Raw genomic sequence first — 14,463 nt, 5'->3', positions numbered from 1 at the left:
AAAGAGAGAGAGAAACGGAGAGAAAAGAGCTGGCAGAGGTGCCGATATCGAGAGCACTGGGGTTCCTTATCGTTTCTTGTCGCGTATCTTATTACGCTCCCCGTTTGGCCACTCGTCACGGCTCGTAAAGTCGATGTATGCAAAAGCATTGCTACCTCGCCCTTCCCCTGTTTCTACTTACTGCTACAACCCAATCTACCCCCTGCCACAGGTAAGAAATTCCAACACCTCACTTCGAGATTTGCCGTAATCCTTAAACCGGATTCAGACTAAAGTCGCGCTTCGTTCTACAATCCGAACGTATCTAAATGCTGAATATTGAGACTCACATATATGCATCGCCCTCTCCTCCATCTCATTTAATTGCGATGTTTCAATTAAGCTTAAAGTACATAGTACAATCTTCTCTTGCTTTCTTTTATTATTTTTTGTAATTTTTTTTATTTTTCTCATATTTATATATAATTCAAATTAAGGAGAACTCCTCGTTGCCAGCTATGTTGAATTATGAAATTATTAAGCAAGATGTATCGTGATCTTTTTTTCTCGTGGAATATATCAAAATAAATTATTTCTTTTTTCTGTATCATTATTTTCGCGTTCGCTATTATGGATTGATAAAATATGCAAAAACTTTCTTTTCATTATTCAGCATTAATATGTTAGAACTCACAATCTGCATGTATCCTACATTTCCAGCTAAAATAGACCTTGTAATACAAGATTTAAAGCTGTTAATAATAAAAAAAAATATTTTAAATATATTTTATCAATCCTATCGAATGCAAATACATATATAGATGTACGAAAGAAACTAATATTTATTTCGCGCCAAGTATTTACGCGCGAAACATGATCTTTCGCTTTTAATGTCATAATTAGATATCGAATTGCTGAATGCGGAAAGAGAGAATTAGGACGTTTATAAAAATTCGTGCAACGACACAATCGTCTTATCGTGGTCTAAATGCGCCGCGAGCACCCGGTGACTTTCTCCGGGTTGGCACATGGGGAACGCACGCACCGCACCGCGATTTTATCGTCCTCTCCTGCCTACTCTAAATATTTCTCTGGCATGAATTTATAACGACGAGTTGCTAATAACGAGCGCGATCCAGCCGATACTCCGGCATTTATACGAGCGTCGCGATCGGATACTCGTCGCGAATCCGGTAAGCATTACGAGCGCGCGCGACGGGGCCCGTGGCGATGAATGGGGCTCGTTTCGGTGCCCGGACTCGAGCAACTTGCATTGGATCGTCGTCGTAGATCAGTGAAAGTCGGCTTGATCCGGACCGTTCCACGATCGGCGCCTGGATCACGATCGATCGCGCAGTATCGTTCCGGGGGAAATATCACGTCCGGCGTTCACGTTGTAAAATATTAGGTGTACAAATAAGTTTCCGCCGTTTGACAACAGTTGGCGCCACCAGTAAGTTATGGTTAAAATTGTCACATGCAAAACGTCCTTAACGTAAGATTGGACATCAGTCAATAACATAACCTTAAAATATTAGTGATTTTTTATCAGTATAATATATTCTTTTGTGTGCGAAAATGTCGAGTTTTGAGCCGAATAAGCGTCATTTGCGGCAACTTTTGATTTACTTCTTCAATTTGAAGAAATCTGCAGCCGAGGCGTATCGATTGCTTGTAGAAGCATATGGTGAGGCTGCCTTAAGTGAGAGAAGTTGTCGCGAGTGGTTTCAAAAGTTTAAGAACGGTGAATTTGACATCGAAGACAAAGAACGTAGCGGAAGGCCGAAAGTGTATGAAGACGCGGAATTGGAAGCATTATTGGATGAAGATTCGTGCCAAACGCAAGAAGAACTTGCACTTACATTGGGAGTGACTCAAAACATTAAGTTCCGTTCTTTCACAATAAATACCTAATTTTTGATAAAAAACGGCGGAAACTTATTTGTACACCTAATACAATCGATAAAAATTTAAGTGTCCAACGATATCTGATATATTAGAGAAGATCATATTATCGGGTAACACATATTGTATTTTAATTAACGAATCGAAGAAAAATATATTTATATACTTTGCAAATCAGATGTGTATCAGATTCATTATCGAATTGTCGTTAAAAAATATTAAATTTGATTCTTTTAATTATTTAATAATTAATTAAAAATTGATATTAAGTTTCTAATAAAATCGCAGAAAATTAATGCCAGAAAAAATGTTATTATATATTTTGTTATATTATTATAGTTTATGGAAAATGTGTTCGAATTTTCGAAGACATTAACGGGATAATGGCGATAACGGTATATTTTAATAAAAATATAGATTAAAAGAGCTCTTTAACGCTCTTAATCTTCGCTCTTCCCACTCTACATTAAGCTCAATCGTAATTCACGTCACGCAGGACGAAGAGCTTCCGCTGGACGTCACACACATCCTTCTTCCTCCTCACCATGATGCACACGTGCACCTTTGATGCGTTTTTAGCGCGTGTCGCGTGCGTTCGTGAATGGGGAAAAAAATTTCGACAGGAAATCGAATTTTAAATTTGTCTAGCATCATCGTAACTATTTTCACATTTTTAATTTGCGCTCAAATTTCGTGCTTATATTATTAACGTTAGTATATAATGTCTGCGTGTGTTTTATTTAAAATTTAATATAATATTTTAATGTACATAAAATATTTTTCAATACAGAAAAAGACTTGCGAATTACATATCGTTTCGAGTAACGACTTGACATAAAATGTACGATGAAAAAATTACCTGCGTGTATTGTAAAAGAGTTTTATTACTTTTGTATACGTATAATCATACTTTCACGATACTGTGTATAGATGGATGTTTACGAAGCGGCGAGAAAATAAACGCGGAAAGAGCTAGAGAACGTGACAATCGTGTTCTAAGATTGAGGCCAATGGGTATCTCGATCGCGGGGGAATTTTTCGACGATGATAGCAACGTGATAAGGATCGCCTCGTTATGACTGTACGAGCACTTAACCGCACGGATAATCGTGCTTCCGCGATAGTCATAGCTTAAGTAAATCATTCGTGACACTTACTTTACATAGAGCAACACCGGTGTCCAGTCGGTCCATAAAATTGTCGAGATTGATCCTCAGTTCCGGATACAGGGCGTTCAGCCATTCAGCCAGGTCCTCCTTCATCGCTATCAGATATTCCTCCGAGGACTTGAACGGCCTGTACGATCTACCTTCCAGTAGCACCGACATGATTTCAACAATTCGAAAACTGAAAGCATAGAGATATTACATTGTATTAAAAATTTGATATATAAATTATATATTAAATTTAAATATTAAATTTAAAACTGGTCCTTTTTCTTTTTCTCGACTCTACTTTGATTTCACTTTTATAGTTAAATATTTATTTAAATAAATAAAGACGAACATTTTTCTAAACTGTATTATCAATTTTATTTTGTCTACTTTTTTAAATTTAGATATCACTTAATAAATCAATTTATTTTTATATTATCACAAGCTAAAATTTTTCATAATTTTGCACTTTCGATTTACCGGTAATTCCGCATCTTATACAATATTTTTCCACTTCTGCTTGCCGAGAGCATTCAGAGAGAACTAACGTAACCGAAGAAACTTCTTAGTCTTACCGTAACAAGGGAGAAAACTTCCCCCACCCTTTCAAAGTCCCGAAAGGACTAGGGTTATTCATAGTTTAAGAGAAGCCCCACTGAGTAGAATAGAATTCTTAATTTCTTTAAATCTTAGAAATTTTATTTCCTGACTTTCTTTTACTGCATTTTTAACCAATTACATAAAAAAAAATGTTCTTCTTTTATTTTTCTCTATATTTTCTTTCAATTTTACTTTTTCTTGCTCCTCCGTCCAAAGCTTGATTATGCTTGATATCTATTTCATATGGAATGCAGAGAGTGTAATACATTTAATTTTAAAGAAAAAGAAAAAAAAAATTATCTTATTTCCTAATTTGCGATGGATACGCATTCAATGAAATCCCTATGATTCTTCGTAAACTTTGAAATATCGCGAAAGAGTGATGATCAGCGCGTTATTTATCGTCTCGATGAAAGCTATATTTGTTATGTCCGGGAACTGCAACGTGCCGCTAACGGAATCCCGATTCGTTTTCTCACGCGATATTTCCACGTCTAGATACCGTTGCGTATGCAAATCCGCGGGCATTATTTCGCGATGCAAGAGGCAGATTATAAATATCCGATGAATAAAGAAACGCGAAGCCAGACAATGGCCACTCCGAGTGTCGTTGTTGACAATGGCGCGGTCAATCCCGCGATATTTTTCCCATGGCACGTCATTCAGCCACCCTATATGTGTATCTATATCAGGGTTGGGAAGTAACGCGTTACTTGTAACGCCGTTACCGTTACAGTTACTTTTTTTCGGTAACTGTAACGGTAATGGCGTTACAAATTTTATTTGTAACGGAAAAAGTAACTTCGTTACATTTTTCGGTAACGAGTAACGAATTTAACAGTTACTTTTATCGTTACTTTTTTCAAATTTTTTGATTTATTTAAGATATTATTCTTGCTATTGTGCGTGATAAAATTTTTATCTTAACCGTAAAACCGTAAGCAAATCGACCAATTAGCATTCTTATTATGTTGTAAAAATGCTTGAATGTGATTGATCAACTTATGGCTCTTGCAGACCAGTGCGATGACGCGACGCGCGATATCCAATGAGAGCTTTATCTTTTCGGAAAAGCAGAGCTCTCATTTACTACCAGTTCTAAGTACCTTGCAACGAAAATTAGAAAATCTCAATAAATCTGACCTTATAGCTTATACCTTATTGCCATTCATTAGTTGAAGCTATTCAGCAAGGTTTAAATAAAAGGTAACTTATTAATTTGATTAATACATATGTTATTTAATTTTAAATAAGGATTTAATTGAAAAATATTATTTTATTTTAAACTATTGATTCAAAAGTATTAATTTCAATAAAACAAACAATGTCGCTTAATTTACTATATTCGATTTTAGATTTCTTACAATATTTGAAACAAAAGAATTAATAATAGCAGCATGTTTACATCCAAAATTTAAGTTAAACTGGTTAACCGGAGAAAAAAGAAAACGTGCTGAAAATTACTTGGAGGATTTATTGGGAATCCGATCAACTGAAAATTCTCCAAAAGCTGGAAAATCTGACGATCACGATGATTTTTTCATTTTTGAGCAAAAAACGGTGCAAAATGAATCTGAACAAGAAGAATTGCAACGGTTTTTAAAATCAAATAATTGTAATATAGAAATGTTAAACGACTATCCAAAACTTAAAAAACTTTTTATTAAATATAATACAGCTCTACCAAGCAGTGCATCTGTAGAAAGAATGTTTAGCATCGGTGGCTCTGTATTAACACCACAAAGAGGGCATTTAGATAATGATACTATGGAGCAACAAATTTTATTAAAAATTAATAAAGAATTTCGATAAAATTTAATCATTTATTTTGTAATAAATCTTGCTTACAATTTTTTAAAAGTTTTTCTTATGCAAAATAATTTATTAGTTTGTATCGTAAAAAAGTAACGGAAATTGTAACGACTCGTTACTTTTTAGTAACTGTAACGGTAACGAGTTACTTTTTAAAATTGGTAACGAGTAACGGTAACGAGTTACTTTTTCGAAAAAATAACGGTAACGGTAACGAGTTACTTTTATAAAGTAACTTTCCCAACCCTGATCTATATATATCAATATGTGTTTATTTCGATTGCATTTTGCCACGATACCTTTCATATATGATAGAATCTCGATTTATACATATATGACTCGGCTTAATCAAATACAAATAAATCTTGTCTTAAATATAATTGTCGGATAACGTGATTTCTTTGATTTATTTTCTGCCTCTTTTTCTCTAATAAATAATAAATAAATCTAATAAATAAATTTGTCACTGTTACATCTTTTGTGTGTTATATTCTAGTAAAGTTCCATTTCTCTTTATCTCTTTCTCTTTCTCTGCAGATGTGTACCAGCATTATCAACAATTTCATTCAGGACGAAGGAGGTGTCCACTTATTGTTTATTTATGTTTTACATTCTTCTTTCAATTCTTTTTTCCTACTTTCTCTTTTACAATAGATTTATTTCATTTTAAACACATGAACGCTTTACCTTGTTGTCCATTGAGTCATTCAATTCCTGTTTCGTTTCGGACGGTGACGCACATAAATCTCCATCAGCTGCATTGTGTACAACTCATCAACTAATGTGCAGGTTAATAGTATCGAACGCTCGCCAAGTCGCAATGTCGCAAGTGAAATCATTGTAAGACATTGCTCTGATATACTTTGAATAGTATCGCGTCACGGAATAATTAATATTTGATAAATAAACCTGCATTACGCATTCAAACAAACCCATATAAACTCGGATAATTACACGTTTACATAGTCGGATTTTTAAAAAAATTTGGGACAATTAAAAATAATTGTTAGCAAGAATAGAATCTATTTCGTAAAAATCTTCAACAATTGATATTTTATTATTTGGAAATAGGACAAGTGTGTACAAACACATTTTTCTTCTTTCAACAATTCTGAGATCGTTGACCGTTGTGCAAAAAATTAAATACTCTCTCCCACTCTCTAAATATTCTCATTTCCTAATTGCCTGTATGTGTCGACCAGAGAAAATAATCGTGGGAAATGATCCACACACGCGCCGCCGGGATAATATCTAACAGCAATAAAACGCCCCATTCATAGGAACCCCATGAAGCTTCGTTTCGATGTGGTCTGAGCCCCTCTAATTCGACGAACCTTCGTCAAGAGTTGATCGAAACTGGTTTGAAAATAATGGTTTAGTAATACGTGCAAACACATGATGAAATGTAACTTAGCAAAGAATTTTAATTCGAGATTTAGTTCGAATTTAGAAAGTGAATTATGACGGCTAATCAACTTTTCCTCGAGGAGATTATCGGGGCCTATTGCTCGGACAAGCTATAAAATATTTCAAAGGAGATTTGACGACTTTGGACCTTCGGAACCCATAATTTATTAACTACATAGTATCACGTGCATAGAACGATGAGAGGAGAATAAAGAGGTATCGATAGAGATCCAGACGAGAAAGGCAATCGACGCATAAAAAGGTAGTCAATCGTGAATTCGTGCGCCGACAACGACGAGCATGGATTATGATTCACGAAAGGCTGCGAAATGTCATCGTATCACGTTTCCCACGACGCGATGCACGCGCGTCTCGTCCCATATCGTTGGCGCCTATTTGCCGCATATCAAATGTATACACAGTTGAAAATACTAAAGTTTAAATCGATAACGAATGAGTAGAACGATTCACGGAAGCGGCTCATTTGCAAACAGCTTGAATATAGCACTCTATTGATTCGAGAGAGAAAGAGAGAGAGAGAGAGAGAGACAAACGCGTGCAATAGTTTACGATATAATTATCTTGTATCCGGAATACTATGTCCCAGATATGGGCTATTATATGATTAAAATGTATTGTAAGTATATGCATGATTTAGTCATATTTAGTTCGACGATTATAATTAAACGCAAATGATTAAAGCAATGAGTATTCTCTGTATGACTTCAGGCGTTAAGATATAATTATCGTAAAATTATGTTATTTGAAAAAAAAACAAGAAATTAAGATATTCAGCAATGAAAAACGAGGATGCGTCTGTCAGCGGCTGGTGGCTAATTTACGGGTTAACTTACAACCTTTATCGTCATCCGCGAAGCCGAAGGTCGCTAAATCACAGCGGGGTTACGAGCGTGCAAAACATCTTTACACTCCGTCGGAGTTCGCCGTGGGTTTTATAATGTCAGCGAAGGAATCTATTAAAGATTCGCGCGGAGATGCACCGTGAAATTTAATCCTTAAACACGCACGATTCACGCGCTATCCTTTCCGTTTTCGTAAACGAAAGACGCGTTCGGAAATTGATAGTGTCCTCTTTTATTTCACGCAAAGTGGATTTAACGGGATTTTATGTATTTCTTCTTTCGCGCGATTCTATGATAAATAATCGATAACTTTACGTGTCGGATAGCGAAAAACGCGTTTCCACTTTGACACCGAAGTAACAGATGTCGATTATCGACGATAATGTTATCAACGTCGTAGTATATCATCATTTATGGCGTAGCTAGCTTTACGATTATATCATATTAGCTAGGGTTGCACGAGATACCAAGACTAGTTTTGGTCTTGTCTTGATCTAGTCTTGAATTTCAACACAAGATCAAGACAAGATTTTAAATTAATTATCAAGACAATACCAAAACAAATTATCAAGATTCTTGATCTTATCGAGAAGTCTTGGTTTTTAAAAAAAGTTATCCAATTGTTCCCGATCTCTGAACGGAGATTTTAATTAATATGGAAATAGGCGAGAAAGACAAAAAGTTTTATTTATTGTTAGTAAATAAAAGCATTTATAAATTTAAAAACTTTAAAAAATTTTAATTTAAAGAGCCTGCGCATCATTATTATTACACACTTTAATGTGGCATAAAAATAGCGCAAATTAATTACTTTATATTACTTAATTTATAAAGTTTAATTTCAATACTTACGTTTAAAATTATATCTATCGTTTTTTGTTTTTCTGACAATATTTTATTTTTCATTGCTTTTAATCCAAATAAATCTTCATATACTTTTTTACGATCTTTCTCCAAATGTTTTTTTTAATCCAGTAGCGTTACAATTTTTCATTTTTATTTCTTTTTTCATTTTCTCTGGTTTCATACTTAAAATAAGTTTTCTATGTGCATTGTTTAACTGCATTTACTTCCGAACTTTCATTATAACTTTCGGAAATGTTTGCATGTTTCGCGGAAGAACTTGGTTTTCGTTTTTAGACTGCGTCTGCACAATCGAGACGTGAGCATACGCGGTAAAGAAGAAACGAAAATCGTGCTCGGTGCTTCGGATAACAGAAGAAATCAGATGTACTTACTATTTTCTGTTTTTTATCAAGCTGACAAATAATTTAGCGTTAAATAAACACTGTTAATAAAAATCAAGGCAAGACAAGACAAGACAAGATCTTTGATACAAAAATCCTCTCGAGATCAAGACAAGATTAAAATTTTCAAGTATACAATATTTTTGCGAATATTGTCTTGTCTCGTGCAACCCTAGTCGAAACTAACAAATTTTTCTTGAAAAATCTTCATGCGAATCGTATGCTTTTGATGAGGAGTTTGCAATCTTTTTATTGTTTATAATACTTTTTGCATTATTGTTATAGATACTCCTGCTATTAGATAGATTTATCGAAAGTGAAATTGCGATACATCTTATCGTGATTAATTATGCGGAATCATTTCGTGGGACGACTCATGCGACGAAAAAAAAGACATAGTTGATATTTAATGGGCTGTAAAAGAGCAAATGATCATTAATCGCGTGGCGCGCCTCATTGCGCTTGTATGAAACGAGCATTATACGTACGTCCCGAGCGGATTTGTTTTCTATATTTACCTTTCGCGAAATTATCACATCGACTATCGCCATAATTACGACGCAGCGAGACTTTTAATTTATCGCGATCTTGTTTTCCTTTAATAATAATGTATCGGTGCTATCTTTGGTCCGATGCAAGAATCTTGTCGTCGCATTGATCGTGCATAACGTAACATTACTTTAACGTGCGCGATTAAATTGTGGCCAGCGGCAGGCCGAGCAACACTCACGTATTGCCTCTCATATGTATTATATATACCGGTGTATTTATAAATCACAAAATTATAAAAGATGTGATAAGATTACGAGGAGGTAAAGTAATGTAAAAAGAGAGGGACATTGGAAATTGTGTTCATAATTATTCGTAAAGAGTTAAAAATAGAATCTTGATATAAATACATATATGAAGAGATGTTTTGTATAATAGGAACATGCAGATTTTTAAAACATTATCGTTTATATATGTGAATATTATATTACACATTATCCATGTTTGCATAACTTGGTGATGACGACGCGCATAACATTTATCGTAACCGGCGATGAATGAGACTGGGGGGAGGATGAATCGGATTAAAGTAGACTCGCGCGCGCCCCGGAGAAATTATAGTAATAGGACGTAAGAGTAACTGCTTCCTGGCGATCAGAAGAGTTGGTTAAGTAAGTCGTGGGGATCAGAAAATTGTGCACGTGTGTGCGTGCGTGTCTGTAAGTTAGGACGATTCATAAAGATAATAATATATGTCGCCGAGACTCTCGTAAAGACTAACTATTATTATTATTTTTTTTTTTTTTCATTTAATCCGATTCAACGCTTATCTTTAATCCCATTCATCCGTCCTACCGTATCTGTTACCGCGTTGTTACGATATCGGTGCGGGAAGATGTTTCGAAAGATTTAATTTACTTTGTGTAACTTATTGCGACTGACAATGAGTTTCTTGAAAATCCCCGCACGATACCCGAGTTTGTATTTTCCTTCGAACGCGCGACTTTATTATTCGCGCTCTGATATCCCGAGAAAGGGTTCCATGAGCCTGGCTACTCTTTATTATTCTATCGAGCGACACGAAAGGGACGGAATATTAAGAGTTGATTGCTCTGTAGATATCGTGCGCACGCTTCGTTCCCTATGAAAAAAGCGCATTCGTAAATTTACCTACGTGAGCGTACTTCAAAGGCGCGCTACACGTGACATAACGGTGCATCATTGGCATTCATTGGCAAGCGTCAAGAAAAACTGCGCAGTGTCGGGAACGCGATTCTATACTTTTGCAGAAACTTAAAGTTAAATATTTTATGATATTAATCTGAAAAATTATTATTTTCATTAAATATCATGAATTTCTATCCCTTAATATTATTTTTCATAACACAATCCGAAATCGTATTGTACAATATGTATAATCTCTCTATTATCATTCTATAGTCATTTTATATATATATATATATATATATATTTTTCATAAATTTCGATAAAATTCTATTTCAAAATGAATCGTAACAAGATTTAAGATACGAATTTTATAGAATTTTATTAGTATTCGTCATAAATGAATTTCATATCTAAAAAGCAATTATATATAGCTGGTAATATGTAGGGTTGCACGAGACAATATTCGCAAAAATATTATATTGGTTTTGAAAATTTTAATCTTGTCTTGGTCTCGAGAGAATTTTTGTATCAAAGATCTTGTCTTGCCTTGTCTTGCCTTGATTTTTATTAACAGTTTTTATTTAACGCTAAATTATTTGTCAGCTTGATAAAAAACAGAAAATAGTAAGTACATCTGATTTCTTCTGTTATCCGAAGCGCCGAGCACGATTTTCGTTTCTTCTTTACCGCGTATGCTCACGTCTCGATTGTGCAGACGCAGTCTAAAAACGAAAACCAAGTTCTTCCGCTAAATATGCAAACATTTCCGAAAGTGATAATGAAAGTTCGGAAGTAAGTGCAGTTAAACAATGCACATAGAAAACTTATTTTAAGTATGAAACCAGAGAAAATGAAAAAAGAAATAAAAATGAAAAATTGTAACGCTACTGGATTAAAAAAAACATTTGGAGAAAGATCGTAAAAAAGTATATGAAGATTTATTTGGATTAAAAGCAATGAAAAATAAAATATTGTCAGAAAAACAAAAAACGATAGATATAATTTTAAACGTAAGTATTGAAATTAAACTTTATAAATTAAGTAATATAAAGTAATTAATTTGCGCTATTTTTATGTCACATTAAAGTGTGTAATGATAATGATGCGCAGGCTCTTTAAATTAAAATTTTTTAAAGTTTTTAAATTTATAAATATTTTTATTTACTAACAATAAATAAAACTTTTTGTCTTTTTCAACTATTTCCATATTAATTAAAATCTCCGTTCAGAGATCGGGAACAATTAGATAACTTTTTTTAAAAACCAAGACTTCTCGATAAGATCAAGAATCTTGATAATTTGTTTTGGTATTGTCTTGATAATTAATTTAAAATCTTGTTTTGATCTTGTCTTGAAATTCAAGACTAGATCGAGACAAGACCAAAACTAGTCTTGGTATCTCGTGCAACCCTAGTTTCGACAGACTTGGCAAAAATTTATTTTTATAATTAATAATAATTTAATAATAATTAAATGTAAATGCATTAATAAGTATTTTATAAATGTTCTTTTTTTTGTGCAAAAAGGATATTACGAATTCCCTGTTCGTTTACTGTACATAAAATATGCAAGAGAGAATTTTCGCAATAACGCGCAACGACTTTCGCGCGTGCGCGCGCGCGAGCAACATCCCGTCATGCAAAATATCTTCTCTTCAAACATTTATCGTATCATATCAACTATAACGCTCTGCTTTTATTGCATCGTAACAACGAACATTCTACCAAGTGTTATTTCATTTACCAAGAGGAAATTTTCAGCGGAAACGAAGAGAAGGCATAATGATCACATATCGCGAGGTAAAAGAGAGATTGAAATTCGAGATATCAAGAACTCACTCACGCGTATAATAAAGAGAACATTTCTTTGTCCACGATGTTTAAAAATATAAACATAATCATGTATACACAACACATCGATTCATAATGGCATGTATTTTCAAAATAAACACAACCAACTAGTATGCTCGGCGTCATTTACATTTTTCCATCTAAAAGTTAAGTATTTTTCAGGACGAATATATTATATTTAGATTTTCGTAATGAAAGATATCTCTAAAAATTAATTATTTCCTGATAATTTCTTAAGACTCGGTAAATTTTATAAATTATTATAGAAAAAATTATTCATAATTATACATCGGAAAAAATTGTCGAAAAATAACTTTTTAGTTTTAATATCTCGAAAGATATATCGCGATTTTCCTCATTTAACGGACAATATGACAATTATCCCGAATGGACACTCTATATATATATATATATATCCGCGAATAAACCGGATGCGTAAGCCGGCGCCTGTCCCTCTCGCGCGCGCGCGCGCACACGCATCGGGTTGTTACGAGACGCATAATTGCGCTCGGGCGCGCGCGCAGATAGTCCGATAAAACGATCCAGAGCGCAGAACGTCGGCGTGTCATAACGTTTAACGATTTCATTCATTTCGCGCGCCAACGGAATGAACCTGTTCCCGACGACGACGACGACGACGACGACGACGACGGGTCCGACTACGCCCACGTGTATAGCCGAGCGCGAATGCAAATCCGTTTCGCGCATGGTCGCCCATGGACCACGATGTTTGCAACGAGAAACGCGATATCTCGCGCGGTCCGATAATGTCCGGAACACACCGACTTCGAAGTCGTTTATCATTACGCGCCGACCCGTAAACTTCCCTTCGAGCGCGTGAGATTGATCACCTACCGCCTCGGTCGGACTTATTGCCCTCTCCTCTCTCTCTCTCTCTCTCTCTCTCTCTCTCATCTTTCTTTCCATACGTCTTTCGTCTCTATTCCTTTTTCTACTTTTTTCGCGGAGAGCGCAATTTCCACAATTTCCATATTACGTGCGAGCTACGTACTTGAAGCCGAATATGAAGAAAAACTCGTGAAAAAAAAGATACTGCGTACAAAGATAAAGATCGATAAAGGAACGTCAACTCTACAAATTTCATCACGATCAAACGAGATTGGTAAATGAGAGAAACTTTGAAAATTTAGTTCGAAATCAGTCTAAAAACCATACGCTTCTGACATTATAATTTCTCCTCCCGAGGCGATTCGCGTATATGGTATATCTGAGAAAACTAGCGGCACGGTTAATTCCCCTTCGCAAAAATCACATGCTTGTTGATTGCTCTAAGGGATCATGCTGTCATCGGAATATCAGAATGTATGTGCATGCGCTGAAATCCAACTTAATCTCCAATGCGCGTACGCATCTCTCGGCGAACGCATCTCGACAGCGCATATAGCTCGCGATACGTACAACTGATTTTCCGCCGATGCGATGACAGCCGTTCATTAATCCGGCGACGTTTGCAATGCTGTAATCATTCCTGATCGGCGTCGAGAACGAACGAGGGACCGAGATTTAACGAGAGAAATGTTTTCGATCGCATTATCGCCGTGTTAACGATATTAAACCTTTAACAAATCGCATAAGGACCGCGTGTTCCTTCGCGAGATAAATCTTTCTCTCTCTCTCTCTCTCTCTCTCTCTCTCTCTCTATTTCCAGCACTGATTTGTTGCATTTAACATGACAATCATTATCGCGAATTTATGAGTCGTGCATTCTCGTGCATATACGCATTGACGAGATAAAGCCGGTTCCCGAGTTAATCAATCTGTTAATCAGTTTCTAAATATATCAATCGGTTGTTAAATTCTGCTGTTTTTATGTAGTATTCATTATTTTGTTGTTTTTATATATTTATATTAATTAATCCTGCATTATATGTTTTATGATGTAACATTTAATTTTTGTTTAGAATATATCACAAATATATAATTATTCCAAAACATTGTATAATAAATTGGGTATTATCTCTCTAATCTC

The 14,463-nt window shown here is 34.9% G+C and overlaps 1 protein-coding gene across 1 annotated transcript in view; it reads right to left on the bottom strand.

Annotated features, from left to right (window-relative positions):
- LOC138940121 (GAS2-like protein pickled eggs) overlaps positions 1 to 14,463 on the bottom strand; it is an 86,081-nt gene that overhangs the window by 66,760 nt on the left and 4,858 nt on the right. Inside the window, exon 2 of the mRNA XM_070308667.1 lies at positions 3,042 to 3,231. Coding sequence (XP_070164768.1) covers positions 3,042 to 3,212 — 171 coding nt within the window. The 5' untranslated portion in view covers positions 3,213 to 3,231. The remainder of the gene's footprint in view (positions 1 to 3,041; positions 3,232 to 14,463) is intronic.

The sequence above is a fragment of the Polyergus mexicanus genome, unplaced genomic scaffold (genome assembly GCF_030449975.1).
Source record: "Polyergus mexicanus isolate NDT 795.1 unplaced genomic scaffold, iyPolMexi1.0 SCAF_16, whole genome shotgun sequence".
Taxonomy (NCBI): Eukaryota; Metazoa; Arthropoda; class Insecta; order Hymenoptera; family Formicidae; genus Polyergus; species Polyergus mexicanus.
Note: the sequence above shows the minus strand (reverse complement) of the source record. Positions and strands in the feature narration are given on the sequence as shown.